General features: G+C 44.3%; 1 protein-coding gene across 4 annotated transcripts in view; it reads left to right on the top strand.

Annotated features, from left to right (window-relative positions):
* Nucleotides 1-18,053, top strand: part of MYO7A (myosin VIIA) — a 63,885-nt gene that overhangs the window by 14,791 nt on the left and 31,041 nt on the right. For 2 of the 4 annotated variants that reach the window (XM_072926585.1, XM_072926591.1), the window contains 10 exons: nucleotides 880-1,022; nucleotides 1,110-1,223; nucleotides 2,077-2,230; nucleotides 2,886-2,962; nucleotides 4,591-4,710; nucleotides 5,910-6,052; nucleotides 6,405-6,615; nucleotides 7,091-7,226; nucleotides 7,638-7,744; nucleotides 16,109-16,246. In XM_072926585.1, coding sequence (XP_072782686.1) covers nucleotides 880-1,022; nucleotides 1,110-1,223; nucleotides 2,077-2,230; nucleotides 2,886-2,962; nucleotides 4,591-4,710; nucleotides 5,910-6,052; nucleotides 6,405-6,615; nucleotides 7,091-7,226; nucleotides 7,638-7,744; nucleotides 16,109-16,246 — 1,343 coding nt within the window. Of the gene's footprint in view, nucleotides 1-879; nucleotides 1,023-1,109; nucleotides 1,224-2,076; nucleotides 2,231-2,885; nucleotides 2,963-4,590; nucleotides 4,711-5,909; nucleotides 6,053-6,404; nucleotides 6,616-7,090; nucleotides 7,227-7,637; nucleotides 7,745-10,905; nucleotides 10,963-16,108; nucleotides 16,247-18,053 lie in introns of those variants that run through there. The other 2 variants (XM_072926579.1, XM_072926598.1) reach the window with 2 other exon arrangements.

An 18,053-nucleotide genomic window follows, 5' to 3' on the forward strand; every position in this document is an offset into this window, starting at 1 on the left:
TGCATTTTCCTTAAAGAATAACACTGGGGTTGTTCTCTAAGGATAGAGGTTTGATCAGCCTGGTCTAGTGGGAAGTGCCCCTGCCCTTGGCAGAGGGCTTGGAACTAAATGATTTTGAAGGTCCCTTCCAACCCAAATTGGTAAAAATAATAATAATTTTATTCAATAAAATTACATGATTTTTACCTCCTCTGCTTGGTGAATAACCCTCTAGGAACCAACAGAAATGTGACAAGCACACAGGGCACTATTGAATATGCACTTAGTCACTGCTGAGATTCAGGAAAGAAAGGCTCTGTAATTCAAGTGCATGTCCATCACCTGCCAGAAATCCTGGAGCAGAAATTGCAGGGTGTGCTGGCTTAGGGCACTCATCCACACCCAAGAGAGGATGGACACGGGCACCTTTCTCTGCACAGTCGGCTTGTAGGGAGAAATCTCCTGCTGGAGGTTGGCTTTAGTTGTCTGTATTTTCCTTTTGGAAGCATTTTCCCTTTTTTTTCCCTCTCAATCATCAAATCTCTCACCAGCATCTCTGTCATTTTCTGCACAGAGTCACCTTTCACACTGCAGCCACTCTTGCTCAACTCTCCTCTAATTTCATCAGCTGCTGCCCAAATCCTGCTGTCCTAGCCCTTCTTCCTGGATAAGGTCCCCCCACTCCCAAGCTTCCTCCTCTGTGCTCCTCTCTGTATTTCCAAGGAAATTCATCTGATATACATCTTGAGATTAAATTGATCCAGCTAAACTTAAGGGAAGGCTTTGGGGCTGCTTTTAACCCTTTCAGCCTCACTCTTTTGACCTTTTTCCCTCACAATGAGATCAGATCCATCATCCTCCCTGCATCAGATCCTCTGTAACGCACCATAATTCTTGCAGCTTTCGGGAATGCGAAGACCATCCGTAATGACAATTCCAGCCGATTTGGGAAGTACATCGATATCCACTTCAATAAAAGGGGAGCCATAGAGGGGGCAAAGATTGAGCAGTACCTGCTGGAGAAGTCCCGGGTGTGCAGGCAGGTAAGGTGATACAACTGCAAGGCGTGGGCAGCCGACCTTTGCCGTGCCATTCTCCTCACAGAGCTGGCACTTGCTCTTCTCCTGCAGGCCCAGGACGAGAGGAATTACCACGTGTTCTACTGCATGCTGAGAGGAATGACCGTGGAGCAGAAGAAGAAGCTGGGTCTTGGGAAAGCCACAGACTACAACTACCTTGCGATGGTGAGAGAGCACTGAAACAGAGGTTTGGTGGGGTGTTGTGGTGAAAGGTCTTTAGTAAGGGAGAAGGAAAAGAGAGGTGTTTCTGCAGCCAAGAGCTGCTTTGCTGGATATGACCTTCCTGAGCTTTAGCCACAGGGTTTGACAGATCTCTTTGTCTCACCACCGCAAGGTTCATAATCTTAGTGTAAATCCTTAATCCCTGTGTCTAGACCAGGCTATTTCCATACTTTCTGTGAAGTAGAACACAGGCTTGGATGGGATGGTGTATGGTGCCAAAATGCCACGTGTTTGGAAGTAGCCAGGGTGTTAGATAAGACCTGCTGCTCTTGAGGCAGTGATGGCTGTAGAGGAGTGCCTGTCTGGATGGCACATTCTCAGCAGAATATGGGGCTGAGGTGTGTGTGCTCCAAGTGTCTGACCGAGCCAGCAATCTCCAACCCTGCTCCCTAAATACTAGTGTTGATATCTAGAGGAGCTGATAGAAGCAGGTGTAATTCAGGCTGGTACATCACCAGCAAGGCTGGGACCCAGCTTTCTAACTGGATCAGTGGGAGCCTCCAGCTCTCTATCCCCGTCTCAGAGAGCTTTTTCTCTTCTGCTGATGGCAGTCAGACACAGGGTACCTGGGGACAACGGGGTAAGTGTAGGTCACAAGGTTCAGCACTGAATCATAGAATATGACAAAGAGCAGAGCCAGATCCACAAGTTCAGCATCATCCCTTAAACAAAACCTTGCTAGTTCTGGGGGAAGCCCTGATAGTTTAGGATTATACCCCAGTGGTATAATCCTGATAGTTTAGTATTATATCCCTGGTTTTGCTCCATGCAGTGTGTGCCCCGTTTGCCTCCCCAGGGTAACTGCACGACCTGTGATGGCAGAGATGATAGCAAGGAGTACGCCAATATCCGCTCTGCTATGAAGGTCCTCATGTTCACCGACACCGAGAACTGGGAGATCTCCAAGCTGCTGGCTGCCATCCTGCACATGGGCAACCTGCAGTATGAAGGTAAAAGGACAAAATACAGGGACATGGTCCAGTGCACTGCTGCTCTTTATTCTGCCTGCTGACAGGGAGCCAAGCTTAGGGATGGAGGGCTGTATCCAGAACACCTGCCATGGTACCATGCCAGGGACTCAGGTGTTTATTATGGCATTGTAAGGACAAGAAATAAGGAATAATTCCACCTGCCCACAGCAGCGCTGCCAGGCTGCAGTGTGCTCAATGACATCCACGTTTCTGAGTGTTGTGAGGTTGAATATGGACACAGGCCATTCAGTAGACTCAGGTTTTACAAAGAGAGACTAATGGAGTGTTTGCCTGTGTGATTGGATATGCCTTTGTAAATGTACGAAACAGCTCTGCTGTCAGAAATGATGCAGCAATTTAAAAAGCCTCCTCAGAAGGCAGAAGCCTAAAGCACTTTGATGCTAAAACATTTCTACTTTCCTTACTATCTGGTCTGGCAGAGCAGAGTACAGGTCCTTTGCAGCCAGCAGCAGGACTCCAGCCGATGTGTGAACTTTTCTCTCCCTTCTGATGGGCAGATTTAGCCAGGACATCACACAGCGGCAGAGGAGAAAGACCCTTTCCCTCACCCCATCCACTTTGTGCAGAGACACATCCCTTGCTGATGGCTTTCCCTCTGCCTTTCTTTCCCCAGCTCGGACCTATGACAACCTGGATGCCTGCGAGGTCGTTCAGTCCGCATCGCTCATCACTGCGGCAACACTGCTAGAGGTCAGTGGCCCTGAAGTGCTGCTGTTCCCTTTCTGATTCGATCACAGGTTCTTGGTATTGTGAAAAAGCTTTGTCTGAGCCAGTTTCTCCTTGCACCACCAGCTCTAGGAGACTGAAGAGGCCTGGATGAGCCATATTGTGTCCTGCATTGGCAGCATGAAGGTGAATGTCTCCATCTGGGCTGAGTAGCCAGAGGAGGCTACAAAGATACTCAGCACCTCTTCTGTGGAGACAGGCTGAGAGAATTGGAGTGTTTCAGCCTGGAGAAGAGAAGGCTCTGGGGACAGCTTAGAGCCCCTTTTAGTACCCAGATGGGCTCCAAGAGAGCTGGAGGAGGGACTTTGGACAAGGGCATGGAATGCTAGGACAAGGCAGAATGGCTTCAAACTGAAAGAGGACAGGTTTAAATTAGATATTAAGAAATTCTTCACTGAGGGCAGTGAGGCACTGGAACAGGTTGCCCAAGGATTTTGTGGCTGCTCCACTTGTGGGGATATTCAAGGCCAGGTGTGATGGGACTTTGAGCAACCTGGTATAGCAGAAACTGTTCCTGTTGGGGGGTTAGAACTAGATGGCCTTTAAAGGTCCTTTCCAGCCCAAACTATACTATGATTCCATGATCCAATTATCTGAGCTCCCCTTCATACCAGCAAATAGGAAGAGACTCTCAGGTGGCACATCATCCTAGAAAGGGCACCCAAAATACCTCAGTCCCTAAAGAAGGATATTTCCCTCATTGATATAAAGAAAGCTCATAATGGTGCTTGAGACAGATGTCACATACATTCTGTGAATCTGAAGAGTGAGGTGAGATGACCCTTACTGAAATCATCCACGCAATGAGTGGGGCATTCTTCAGTGCCCTTCTCAACAGCTAACAGGGACATCATCTCATCTCCATAGGCACTGCTGGTCCCAGAGTGTGATCCACAATTCTCTATCCACTTAGGGAGTGGAAATTTCCCTGAAGAAGTATAAAAAGAGGTCAAGGTGTATAGTAAAAATTCAGCGATCCCTGGATGTGGGAAGAAATTATGATGTCTGGCTCCAGATCAGAAGGCTGAAGGATAGCTTTGTTAAAACTATACTATATTACATTAATATATTATTTAAAGAGATACTATACTATTCTACATACTTACTTCTTACTTACCTATCTAACAACTAACAAACTCATGACTCTCTGCTGAGAGTCTGAGACACAGCTGGATCCAATTGGTCATTGAACCCAAACAACCTTCACCAGAGTCCAATCCAGCAATCACCATACCACATTCCACATGGGGAAAACAAAGGAGCAGAGATAAAGATTGTTTTCTCTTCTTTTCCCTGTGCTTCACCAAGAAATCCTGAGAGACAGAATTATGTCTCTCTGACCAGAGAATGTGAATGTCACAAAGGTGATGTAAAGCTTTAATCCATGCTGGTAGCATAGATCTTTGCAGGCTTTGCTCTGCTTTCTCATTCTGTCTTCCCACACCTTGTTAACATCTCATGCTAAGTCACAAGAACACCTTCCAGATTAAAGCACGGTATAAAAATGTTAATTTTTCTCTCTGAAAATGCCCGTGTTTTCATTTGAGGTACCTCCCCTGTACAGTAGCTGTGTTTGGTGTTGTCCCTGGCAGGTTGAGCCTCAGGATGTGATGAACTGCCTTACCAGCCGGACTATAATCACGAGGGGAGAAACTGTCTCCACTCCTCTCAGCATGGAACAAGCGCTGGACGTGAGGGATGCTTTTGTAAAGGTAAGTCATAGGGCATTTCCTTATGCCTTCTGTTGATAAGCTGAAGTAATCTGCCCCTTCTGAGCCTGGAGCATCCACTGCACAGGAAAAGCGTCTCCCTTGGTGCCTGTGTGAGTTCAGATCAGCAAATACCCTTGAAACCATGTTTTAATTGGGATGTACAAAGACTTGAGATGGAAGGAGTCTAGGTAACCTGCTCTGCAAGGAATTTGCAATCTAGACAGGAGATTGTATTCAAAGGGGACCCGCAGAAGTATGCAGCATTCTGAAATGACTTCATCTCAGCTTCCAGAAAGATCCTCAGCTGCTGTAGAGTAGAGCAACTCAACCAACACCTCTAGCACACACACCTGAATTTCAGGATTTGGGAACATAAGCAGCAGTAAATACAGAACAACACAGGGCCAGGGATAGAGCAGTCCAGAAGCCATCAGAGCACTTAGACCATATTGAGCCTTTGGAGTGATGAAGGTTGATGTGATAGGTGTGCATCACTGCTGTGCTGTTTGCAGCCCCATGTAAAATTGTGAGACAATCATTATTGGCATGCTTTGGCCAGCTTGAGTCCTCATTTTATCTGTGGGGAATTGGTAGATTTAGCTGGTTTGATAGTTAACTAGCCTGCAAATCCTGAGTGTCTTCTCTAGTGGTGAACTGGGCTTCCCTCTTGGTCGCACTGCTGTAGTTTATAAGATAAAAATTAATAACAATTTAAAACATGAAGTTCTGGAATTACTGAAGCAGCAATATCTGTGTTATTAGATCATCAGACTGTTTCAGCCAGTGCTGCAATGTTTCAGTGAGCACCTTGCTCAAGTGAGCAAGATGTTCTTGCAGTGTAACATGGCTCTGCTCTGCTGATCTGTAGAGAGAAATGTGTGGAAACCAAGGAAAGGACTGTCTGGCTTCACAGCAAGTGCATAGATCCAAAATTTATCACTATCCAAATTTGGGGATTTGCTCTCAGTTGTCCTATAGCTAGACTTTCAGGTCTCTGTTCCTTGATCTACAAAATGGTTCTTGAAGCTTTAAACCATGACAAGAGTCCAGCACAAACGTTGGTGAGCACATCCTCAGGGACTGTCTGGTTGTTGGACACACTTTAGGAGAACCTGCTGACATCAAGGGTGAAGTGGTGACAGACTAGCGGGACAAAGTGCTGAACTGTCTCAGTGAGCTCCATCTTTGGGATGTTGCAGGGAATCTATGGGCGACTTTTTGTGTGGATCGTGGAGAAGATCAATGCTGCAATTTACAGACCTCCTTCCCAGGAACTCAAAAGTATCAGGAGATCCATTGGCCTTCTTGACATCTTTGGCTTTGAGAACTTCACTGTGAACAGGTATGGAGCCTGCAAAAGGAGAACCAGGTCTTAATCCTCCTTCACAAGCCCAAGCTCAGGGTCTTGCAGTCCTTTCACCTCTCCTGAAGTGAACTGGACTGGGTTGGACCAAGACTTTTTCTACATGAGAAATTATCAGAGCTAATCAATCAGTTTCTAAACTGATTTAGACCACACACAACACATTGTTTTGGGAGAAAAACTGATTGTCTGAACCGATAAGGAAATTCTAAGCCAACAGCAGCCTTACTGAGTAGTTGACAAGGTCTGAGAGTATTGCTTCAAGTGTGGAGAGAAAAAAAAATTATCAGGATGTATATAAAAAGGCCTTTTCTTGACCTTCCCTCCACAGTTTTGAGCAGCTTTGCATTAACTTTGCAAATGAAAATCTGCAACAGTTCTTTGTGCGCCACGTCTTCAAGCTAGAGCAGGAGGAGTACAATCTGGAGAACATCAACTGGCAGCACATCGAGTTCACGGATAACCAGGATGCCTTGGACATGATTGCCATCAAGCCTATGAACATCATCTCCCTCATTGACGAGGAGAGCAAATTCCCCAAGGTGTGTTTTGGGCTCAGCCTTGCTGCCAGTGACTGTCCTGATTTTATCCCCTTTGCACTTGCATACTGGCACCCTGTGAGAGATCTGCTCAGCCCCAAACATACATTCACTAGTAGCCTGCCTATTTATAGTTTTTATTGCTCTCTAAATTTTCTTTTCTCAGTGTCACAGAAACAAGTGTTTCTGATGGGAAAATATGCCTGCAAGAGGTTCAAAACCATCTATTGGCAAAGTTTAAGAGAAAATAATGTTAAATATACTTCTTTTGGAGCATTATTTTGAATACAGTAGTACACACCAGTGATATTTAATCAGTTTCTGTAATTTCTGCACTTGACATATCTTTTCCAATATATCACTTCTCAACATAAATGCACATTGTCACCAAGACAAGAAAGAAATGTGCTATTGACTGGAAAATTATTTCAATGGGAATGGCCTTATTTAAATGTCAGATCTTTTCATGCATGTACAGGGTACAGATGCCACCATGTTGCACAAGCTGAACTCCCAGCACAAGCTTAACACCAACTATATTCCTCCGAAGAATAACTACGAAACCCAGTTTGGCATTAACCATTTTGCTGGAATTGTTTACTACGAAACAAAAGGTATGGGGCAGCTCCTAAGGCACTGCAGGTGGTGAGGGGATATTCATGGGCAGACCAGCCAGTGCTGTGTTGGAGCAGGGCAGGGTGGTAGTCCGCAGTAGTGTCAATGTATTCCTTTTCTGGCTGCAACGACTTGACACTCCAGCTGTGCCCATGAGCTGCAGAGTTCGGTGCTGTTTCATTTGTGTGTGCCTGTGACAGAATGGCAGTGCTTTGCACCACTGCATCTTCAATCCAGTCTGAAGATGCACCTCTGTCTTCCTTCTCATGGTCTCTCTCTCTTGCCTGCTCATTATTCCCGTTAACGTCACCAAGAACATCCAGTAATCCAACAACCCAGAAGCTGCTTGCAACTCACATGCTGACCATGTTGCACTGTGTCATCTGTGTGTTGTCCCATTATTTCTCTAGGTTTCTTGGAGAAAAACAGGGACACGCTGCATGGAGACATCATTCAGCTGGTGCATTCCTCAAAAAACAAATTCATCAAGCAGATCTTCCAAGCAGATGTGGCAATGGTAATGCAGGCGGGAGAAGATCTTTATTCATGAGGAGGGGTGTTCCTGGAAGGGGTGGAAGATATGCAGAGTCATATTCCTCTGATGCTCCTTGGGGTGTTTCAAACCTGTTAGTGAGAGTCAACCATCAGGAAGTGTTAATGCAGTGTCATGGGTGCATCCACACTCACACCCCCAGTTCACTGCATTTGGTTCATCAAATGCATCATATTTTTTTGCTCTGAAAGCCCCTCAGACTTGTGTAGGGATTGGAACAATTAGGTTTATGATTGTAGAAATCTGAGAGAAAAGTAACTGTGCCTTCCAGTTAGGTCATCCAGGTATGTGTACAATACAATGAGACGTAAACTAGCAGAGGGCAGGTTTAGATTAGGTGTTAGGAAGAAGTTCTTCCCTGTGAGGGTGGTGAGATACTGGCATAGGTTTCCCAGAGAAGCTGTGGATGCCCCATCCCTGGAACTGTTCAAGTGTTCAAGCAATCTGGTCTGCTGGAAGGTGTCCCTGCCTATGGCAGGAGAGTTGGAACTATGTGACCTTGAAGGTCCCTTCAAAGTCAAAACTTTCTGTGAGTCCAAGTAAAAGCCAAATACTTGTCAAGCAGAGTAGAACAAAAAGGCAGTCTTGCTGTCATTAAGCCCTGCACCAGGACTTGGAGGGAACAGTTGTGTTTTGCTGTTACAACAACAGAGAGAGGGAACACCAGTTATGAAAGCTGAACTTGAGAAAGGCAGTTATTGATTTAACCCTTGCCACCCCATTTGAGCATTTCTTACTGGGATCCCAGCTGAAATGCTGAGATTAGTGGCAATTTCACTTTTCCCCCATCTTTCCAAGGCAAAAGCCATGGGACTGCAGAGGGTGTGGGGATAACATTTTTCAAAGCAAACAAAATTTTTGGCAGTCGGAGTCCCATTTCCAAATGCCAGCCAATGCCACTGATGGGCCAAGGGACTTAGGGACTTTCAGGAGTGCCAAGCTGTAAGTGCTGAATTCCTTTACTTGCCAAGGGAAAGAAATATTTACGTTCCTAAGACATTTCTTTGAATGTGCTATGTGCTGTTTGGCAAGCCCTGTTCATAACCTTCAGCCATTCAGTTTTGCTCCTGCTGAAATTAATGATCATTTTCCTTTTGACTTCATTCGGAATAAGAGAACATTTATCAATTACTAATTAAGCTACCAATTGGCATGACACTCCTTTTGGGTTCAGCACTATCCTCAGAAGTGGACACTCCTGTTGAAGTAGACGCTAACTCCCTTAGCATCAGTGCTGCTGCTTACTTTGCTTTTTATTCCTTATTCCTCGCTGCTTTTTATTTTTGGTGTAAGCTTTGCAGTTGACCTTGAAAGTGATTTCTTTCTTCTTTGGGCAGAGCAGAGATGCACTCTGGGGCATTAATGAAAGGGTTTGCACAGTCACACAAGCTTTCTCACAGGGATCCCTACCAAAGCATCTTTAAAATATGCTGGAAATATAGAATAGCAAAGTTGAGATGTCTGCCTGGATGTTGTCTAGGACTTGAGAACTGAAACCTTTGAAAGCATCATATCCCTTTTTTTTTTTTTTTAATGTAAACTGTTTGGGGTTTTTTTAAAGTTCCACTAGACATTTCAGAATCTGTCCCAAGTGGTGGTCTCTGTGCTTTGATACTTTAATGATGCCTGGTTTTCTTTTTGGAATGAGAAATTTTTAGCCTGCTGTCATGGAACTGGAAGAAGAGCCAACATTGTGTACCAACTCCCCTCGTTATGCACAGTGTCACTGTGAATCCGGAGAGCACTAATTCCCTGAACAAAAATTCTCAGACAAGCAGGATCCAACATGGGGCTGAGATGCTTTTGCCATTGCTTTCCATCAATGTTCAGTAATGTTTGCAGCCCCTTTATTACGACATGTGCCCCAAAAGAGAGAGCAAGTGAGCCTGGGTCACAGAAATTGACTGCTCTTAGCAAAGATATGTGGTGAAGTGTCCTTGGTATGTCTTGGAATTGTGCATGCCTTCCTCAAGCTTCAGTGAGGCAGTCTGTGGAGGAACTTTCCAGAGACACTCAGGCTTGGTCAATCAAATATATTCTCTTAAAAAGAGACAAGTGGCTGTTCGGCTAAGGGCTAAAGCAAATCATGAGGCATTTTGCTCAACACCTTCCAAACTTTGGTCCTCAGGAGCTTATTGATGAGTGTGTAGGATTTTGTGAGTCAGTTACAAGTCCAGATCTGCTTTACATTCAGTCTTTCAAATGGGGTCCTTATATTCCAGAAACTTGAGACAGCCACAGATCAGAGAAATTTGAAAACTGGTTGAGATTGTATATTTGAATGTTGTAGTAACTGATTGGTCCCTGAAAGACCTAATATCTGTACACAGTAAAACCTGTGTGGTGAACTGGGTATTTCTGAAGCACATGGGGCTGTAAAGTCCATTTCTTCATGGTCATCGCAGAGACGGTTTATCTGCATGTGTTTGCTGAACAGGAACATTGCTTTGAGTGGTGCCAGATGAAATTATGGATTGAGTGGGAGTTGTATGCTGTTCCTCTGAGGAATCAGCTGGTATGGTCTGGCAGCACTGCTTGCTCAAGGAACAGGTAGAAGGAGCAGTGAAGGATGGAACCCTGTAAAGTTAAAAACAAATGGGAAAGTTGGGGGGGGGGGGGGGGGCAGGATGGCTTTCCCCTTGGCAAAAGTTTAAATTCTATCAAAAATACCTGATTTGGGATTAAAATTAGGGAGGAAGGGAGGGATTTCTTTTCAATTTTTGTGCTTTGTTCCTGGAACCTTCCCAACTAATGTATATTGAGAGCAGAGATGTGTGAGGAAGAAGAGTGGGAATGGCTGAAATTGGATGGACAAAGAGTGGGGTTAAAAAATTTATAAAGTTTGTTTCCAAGAAGCAAGAGCTGAACACTGACAGTTCCCTCAAATTCAAAGAAGTAAACATCAAGACAAAGGAGAAAAAACAGGAGAGGGTTAGACAAAAATCTAAGAATTAATGCATTTTTTTAATGAGATATGTAACAGCTGGGCTTCCAAGACTAAAATGTCAGGCTCCCATTTCAGTTATTCCTTCTTTTCACTGTTTGCTCTTCTCTGTCTCTGTTTTGTGTTTTGTTTTTTTGTTTTGTTTTTTGTTTTGTTTTTTTTTTACCTGTGCTTCATGTAGTTTCTCTGTGGCTATGCATCCAGCACATTTGGCCAGTCGCCCACACCCACACCAAAGGTAAACTGAATACATGAGTTCCTCTTTTGTATACTCACCTCTCCTTGGCAAGGATTGTGCTTTACTCCTGTTGGTTTATTCCTCTTCCTGTATTATCTATAGAGGATCCATTTCCAGTGACCAATGTGTTGGAGAGCATTTTTACAGCTTGTTGAATAGGTACAGGTGTATGGCTATGTCATTTAATTCTAGAACTTAACTCAGAACATTGTAATGATGGGAATTTGGTTTGGATAAAATCAGAACCAGGCTCAGCCAAAGTTTTGTGGCTTTTTTTCCATGATATTTGAATCATTTTAAATAACTTCAGATGGATCATCTGGGATTTGGCTGTTGTTTACCATGGTGCCACCATCGGCTTCAGTGGGACATAATTCCTCCAAACAACTGCAAATCTCACCCAGTTTTGCACTTTTTGAGGCAAGATGGCTCACATGTGAAGAGAGACCCCCTGGATTGCATTTCTGGGTTGTTGGAATTGTTATCATTTTTAGAGGTGGAGGGTTAGTTCTTGTTCAGGGGGGACTCAGATCCAAGCCTTCAAAGACAAGATAATATGAAATTTTGTCATGATAATCAAAACAGGCTTTTGGCACCTCTTTTCTGTTGCATCTCATCTGCTGACTGGTTCTGATAACTTCCCAAACCTTACTTGCTAGTTATTTGGCCATAAGGTAGCATATTGTGTGCTAAAAATTTTATGATATAAGCTTTGTGACTCTGCTCACATTTCCACAACCCCTTGATCACCAGAGGATTAGCCTGCTTTTCAAAATTCAGCTCTTTGCACGGGGCTGAATTTCATCCCTTTTTGCTTCTGCAGTATCTTGGATGTTTGGATTTGGAATTCCAATGAGGAGGATCTGACCCAAAATTACTAAAAGCCATTAATGCCAGAAGTGGACTCCTTCCCCTCTGTATAATGGTTAAAATTGTTTCAGTTGGAACGTATCACTGGGCCTTGCTCTAGAGTTGTAGTAAAAATAATAGTCTTTCCTGAGTTAGGATATGAGAGAGCTGGAGAGGGCCTTGAGTGATTGGAATGGCTTTAAACTGAAAGACAAAATGTTTAATTAAGGTGTTAGGAAGAAATTCTTTACTGTGAGGGTGGTGAGGCACTGGCACAGGTTGCCCAGAGAAGTTGTGGATGCCCCATCCCTGGAAGTGTTCAAAGCCAGGTTGGATGGGGTTCTGATCAGCCTGGTGTAATGGGAGGTGTCCCTGTCCATGGCACTGGGGTTGGAACTAAATGAACTTAAAGGTCCCTTCCAACCCAAACCATTAATAATTATGTGATTCTATGGTGGGATTAAATCCAGGAGACAAATGTGCAAAATCTGTCAGAAATATTTAGACCAGTTTTTTCCTCTGAAGATATCAACAGGTGGTACAGAGAAATGGGAGTTTTGTTGTTGTCATAGATGATCTTACAACTAAACTTTGTGTTTTGTAGGTTTTCTAATGAAAAAATAATTGTTAATATTTGTTAGACATTGAGGTAAAGGTGGAACAGCCAAGATAAAAATGATTTTTCATATATATATATATGTGTGTATATATATATATATATATATATATATATATATGCGCATGTCAATAAGCTTGTAGTTCAAAATAGTGATACTTGGCACTCTCATGTATCCCGTGTCAGCTTTGCATTGGAAGGCACTTTCCAGACTGCACAGCCTTTAGGAGAGAGACTCTCTTCACTATATGATACTGCAGAATGAGGTGGCCTCATCTTTCAATGGTCCTGAAGGTCACCCCAGTGACATTTCATATAAAAATATAACCAAAAAAAGCATCCTTTTGCCCAGAAACTGCATGTCACATTGGCATGGCTCAATTTAGTGACCATATAATCCTAAAGAGATGGGAGGATGGTCCTTTGTCCAGAACCTTTGGCCAGAGTATTGCTGGTGGCGCATGCTTCACCCTCCTTCCCTAGCTCTCCCCAAGTATTTCATCTTTCTGCATTTCCACTAAAGCAGGCTGCCATCTCCTGATGCTGTTTCTGGTACACCAGCAGCCTTGTCCTTCAAGGAGGAGAAGGTGCATGAGACAGAAGGTATAACCTTTGACATTTCTGGCTCAGTGACATTTGTCCTTGTAGTAGCCATTCTCCTTGCCTTTTGTCTTGGTGCTACTGCAAACAGCCATGTATGTGTTTGCACTTCCAAAGTTCAGACTGGCTTGAGATGGCAGAAAGAAGTGGAATTGAAGCATGTCTAGATGTCATGCTGGTCTGCACATCATTCTAAACTCTCTTCTGCATGCTCCTTCTTTGTAAATCATCTAATTCTCTTATTTTCCTTGTTTTGCTCTTCTGTTTTTGAGTATTTTCCTCTTTTGATATTGAGTGCAGGCTGAGTGCTGCAGTCTGGGGTGCAGTACCTGTGAGTCCTGCTCATCCTTCCCCATTTTACACAGGTCTCATCCTCCCTTCTACTGGGCTTTGTATGAACACAAGTGAAGAGAGAGTCTGAGTCTCAAAGATGTTACAGTCTTGGAGTTTGAAAGCTATGAAGTGTCTGGTCAGGGAAAAGCAGAATGTATCAGCCCTTTCTCCATCAGGCTATGGGGTCTGGGTCTGATTTTAGCTTAAAAAGTGCTTCTCCTCTGCAGAAAATCCTGTATATTCAGTGCCTTTCTAGGCTGTGTTGAGAGGCTGCTCCACTCCTTTTTTTGATGTTATTTTGTTGAAGTAAGGGAAGAGGTGTGATTCTCTCCAAGCTGTTGAGGTGAGGCAGAAGGAACCACACTTACTTGAGTGGTGTCACCCATCCTGAAGGATGAAGCTGATGCAAAACACTTGTCAGAGTATTAATTATGTATCTGAGAGCCCAAAAAAATGCCCATAGGGGTAGTGCCCACCATTGAGAGGAGTCTGTGCACAAATGTCAGGCCCTGAATTGTCATCCCTGAATGGGATGATGTGGTCTTGGCACGGGGAGCCCAGACCATTCTGACTATTTTGGTCAGGAAGACAAGCTGCTCTCTGGTCACTGTCCCTTCCTTCCAACCCCTCCCAGCAAAAAGCCCTCAGATGTAAGAATGGAGATGGCACCACTGCTTTTTGCCAGATCTGGATGCATGCAGGAAAGAAATGCAAGGCACCAGCAACCTGGAGAGGCATTTCTTGCTGTCTGGGAGCAAACCACTCGTGCATTCCTTTGTAGACCCTTGTACAAAGTTTTGCTCCCTTCCTAACACCATGGCTTAAAAATGATCTCTCCCAGCCAAGCCCAAACTGTCTAAAATTTGGCTAACATGCAATTGTTTCAGACTGCCAGCCTTGCTCCTGCATCTGTTGCTGCTTCTAACCCCTGTGGCTATCCTTCCCCACCTCACAGAGGTGACCTCGTATGCATAATTAGCAATGTGATAAGAAAACATTCATCAAAGCCTTTCAAACCAGGATTCTTGCTGAAACAGCTTTTTCCTCAGAAAATCTGCGACAAAATATGAGCATCAGACTCTACAGTGCTCTGCAGGTAGCAGCTGTATCCATTAATTACTCTATATTTGTTAGCAGTTTGTCCTTCTGGGGACGATTTTGCTGGGAGAGATTGCTGGTAGGTTCCCATGCTCTTCTTGGCAAGCAGGCCAGGTTTTTGTGGTGTTTGCATGAGCTGGGTTTTCTTTTGTTGGAATTCCATGATGACTTTGTGTTTGTCTTCATTGGGTTTGTCTCAACATCACATACAACCTGAGCTGTGTAAACTCCATGTTCGTGGCAAAGGGGTTGGACTAGACGGAATTTGTAATCCCTTCTGATCCAAATTATTCTGTGATTCTGTGGAATTCCTCAGTTTTGAGGGGTGGGAATGTTAAAGGTCATTAGTGATATGTGATGAAGCACTTGTAAAGATTTTAGCAAAAGTAGAAATACACACGGCAATAAAAATGTGTAAATAAACCCTGCAAAACATGGCAGCAAGGCCAGTGCAGATGAGGATTTTGTGACTCCACACATGGCTTGGCCACCTGCAAATAAGAGGATGTTGGAAGGAAAAATGCATTAAAATCCTGCTGGAATTCTCCCTTTTGGGATTCTCTGGCCATCAGGTCATGTTGCAGGTCATGTTACAAGCTCAGCCTGTTTTTAATTAAGGGGGCGTTACCTCCTGGTGCCCAACTCTTCCTCCAGCCCTCCAGCATTACCTGCTGCCCCACAAAGGCTCCCTGGGCACCAGATCCCACTAGACACGCAGCACCACTGTGACTGTGTAATGACCTCAGGTAATTGTGTCTGGAAAGTGAAATGAGATAGAGACTTGATTTGGAGGTGGTTTAACAAGGTTTTCTCAGAGCAGGGAGAAGGGACTATTAAGGGAAACATAGACATTCTCATTTAGAAACACTTGCCCCAAAATAGAGATTGGATTATTAATTTGACTCGGGGAATTAAACCAAGAAAAATACTCCAAATCATCCCTAAATTCTCACCTAAATACTCCTAAATACTCACCTCCTTTAGATTCCCCCTAAATACTCACCTCATTCAGTCTAGTTAATATTCTTTTCTAAAAGCAACTTGAACTTGTTGTAGTACAGGCTGAGGAATCTCAGCAGAAGTTTCTGGAACTATTGCAGAGTCACCCTGCAGCAAGCATTCTCATGGATTCTTTTTTACCCTAAATGAGTCTCTGGTTCTTGTTCCAGGGAGCAGGAGGAGCCCTGCCTGACACGAGGGACCATGACAGAGGGTTAGGCATGGCCTTGCTGCAATGCATGGGGACAGGGAAGCCCACACTGCTCCTGAGAGCATCCCTGGGCAGATGCACTGCCCCAAGCTGTAATACAGAGAATTTTGATGGCCCAGAAGAGGCTGTTTGCTCTTATGGGCAGATCTTCCTCATGGCTCTGCACAGGGCAGATGGGTATTCCAGTCACACAGGGAGGTTCAAGCAGGAGAAATTAAATCATGGCACTTTTCCTGCCTGCATAGAGGCAAATGGAGTAGGTTGGCCATTGCAAATTCACAGACTCTGCCGTTGCCCTCTCCGCCCACAACTTTCAGCCACCTCTGGCCCCACTCCCCTCTCCAGCCATGGCTGTTGCAGGAGGTTCCTGGGGACGTGGCCAGAGGGGAAAGTCAGTGTTATCCTTTCATTTCCTGATGTGCTGCGCTGCGGTTTTGCAGGGAGCAGAGACGAGGAAGCGCTCGCCGACGCTCAGCAGCCAGTTCAAGCGCTCCCTGGAGCTGTTGATGAGGACTCTCAGTGTGTGCCAGCCCTTTTTTGTCCGCTGCATCAAGCCCAATGAGTACAAGAAGCCCATGGTAAGTCCTGCTTTTCTCTCCTGGTTGCTTTTTGTATGGGACTGCCCATGGAGTCATTCTGCTCTGGAGCTACCAGCAAAACTCCTTGGGGCATCAGTGGAGTCAGGATTGACCCTGCACGCTTGGAAAACCAACCCACAGCCTGTTGTGCAAGCAAGAGATGGTTGGCAAAATCAGTGACTTGCTTTGCAGTCCAACAGCACCCCAGAATTTTTTGCAGGGGGCAGCTCCTGACCCTGCCTTTCTTCCCAAGGGCGATCTCAAGGAATTCACCCTGCAGCCCCTTATCCTATAGGAAATGCCTCTCCATTTCCATAGGGGGTAGGCTCCTTCCTGCCAGAGACTTCAGCTGAGCCATGGGTTTAGTTCTGTGGCAGAGTTCAGTGCTTTCTAAAAATCATCTTCCCGTGGGTGTTTTCCTGAAAATCTTTGCTCACAGTGGATCTCCCTTACTTTAAATCCCATTTGATCATTTCCACTGCCTATTTTTTTTTCTTCACCAATTACAAAAGCATGGTTCTAAAAGCAGAGGAAAAAAGAGGCAGGATAGCACAGAGGAAACGTGAGAGGAGTTGTCTTGCTGCAATTCACAGTGATTTGCTTCAAAAGCAATGAACATTATGGGGAAAAACTTTTGGGACCAAATGAAAAGGAAGGAGAGGGCTCTCAATCCCCCTGACCACAAACTGCTCATGGAAAAGACTCCAAGTTTTGCAGCAAAAGGCAGGTGATAAAGTGGGTGCTGCACACCCTGATCCCACACCTTGCAGGATCAGACACTGATGCTGTGAGCAATTCACTGTTTCCTGCTCACCAAACTTAATAGTGGTACTGCTTGGAAAGGAGGAGCTTTATTTAATAAATAATCTAGCTAGGGCTGGAGCTTTATCTAAAGTCAGTGTCTGTTAGCAAAGCTCAGCTGAGTGTAAATAAGCATAAAATCCTGAATTGCAGGGCTGTTATGTACAAGCAGTGTTTGCTTGAAACTTATTTTTGCTGCTCAAAGAACCTAATATGATGCAGAGTGCAATGTTTAGTGGGTCTCACAGATAATTTACTGTGCTCTTATCCTGGTTTTGGTGGGAGTAAAAACCTATTTGCCTGTAAATGGAATATTTTGGGTAAATATTTAACAATATGTCTGATGTGTAGTTATCATCTGAGCAGAAATAGAGCAAAACCTTCTTTTTGGACATAGGTGATGTTGAGGAATAGGTATACATCCTGAACTGACATTAGCAAATTATTCTGAAGGCCCTGATTCTGAGCTGTTTTTACACCTGGATCTCTGGAATTCAGTCTGGTATTTTGTGTCTTGCATAGGAAGTCTGTATTTCATCAGATCTTGCAAGTGCTAAGCCAGAAGTCTCTGTTCAACCTATTTGTCTACAAAACTTTCAGTGAGACAGGAAAACGGTTTCAAGTTTGAAAGAATTAGACAAAGAGAAATTAATCTCCCCATGGAAGAAATAAGTGGGTGAGCTGACACTGAATCAGAGACTGCAGTGTGATATGTGATTTCTTGCTAAATTTAATTTTGGCCTTGGTTTAATAATCCAAAGGAAAAGAAATCCCAGATAAAGGCACACAGAGCTGTGCAGGGTGACTGCAAAACAGAACATTGTCTGAGAGATCATTTTCTGTCCCTGCCTTTGAAGGAAAACGTACTGATAGTGATAGGAAATGGGATAGCGGAAGTGAAAGGTCAGTGGAAAGTCCTGACTGTTTATTACTTTATGTTATTCTAAAACTTTTACTTCCTTCTGAAATGTTCTTTAGGGGGGAAAAAAATTGTTTGTATTGGGAT

Source organism: Taeniopygia guttata, chromosome 1 (assembly GCF_048771995.1).
Source record: "Taeniopygia guttata chromosome 1, bTaeGut7.mat, whole genome shotgun sequence".
NCBI classification, from domain to species: Eukaryota; Metazoa; Chordata; class Aves; order Passeriformes; family Estrildidae; genus Taeniopygia; species Taeniopygia guttata.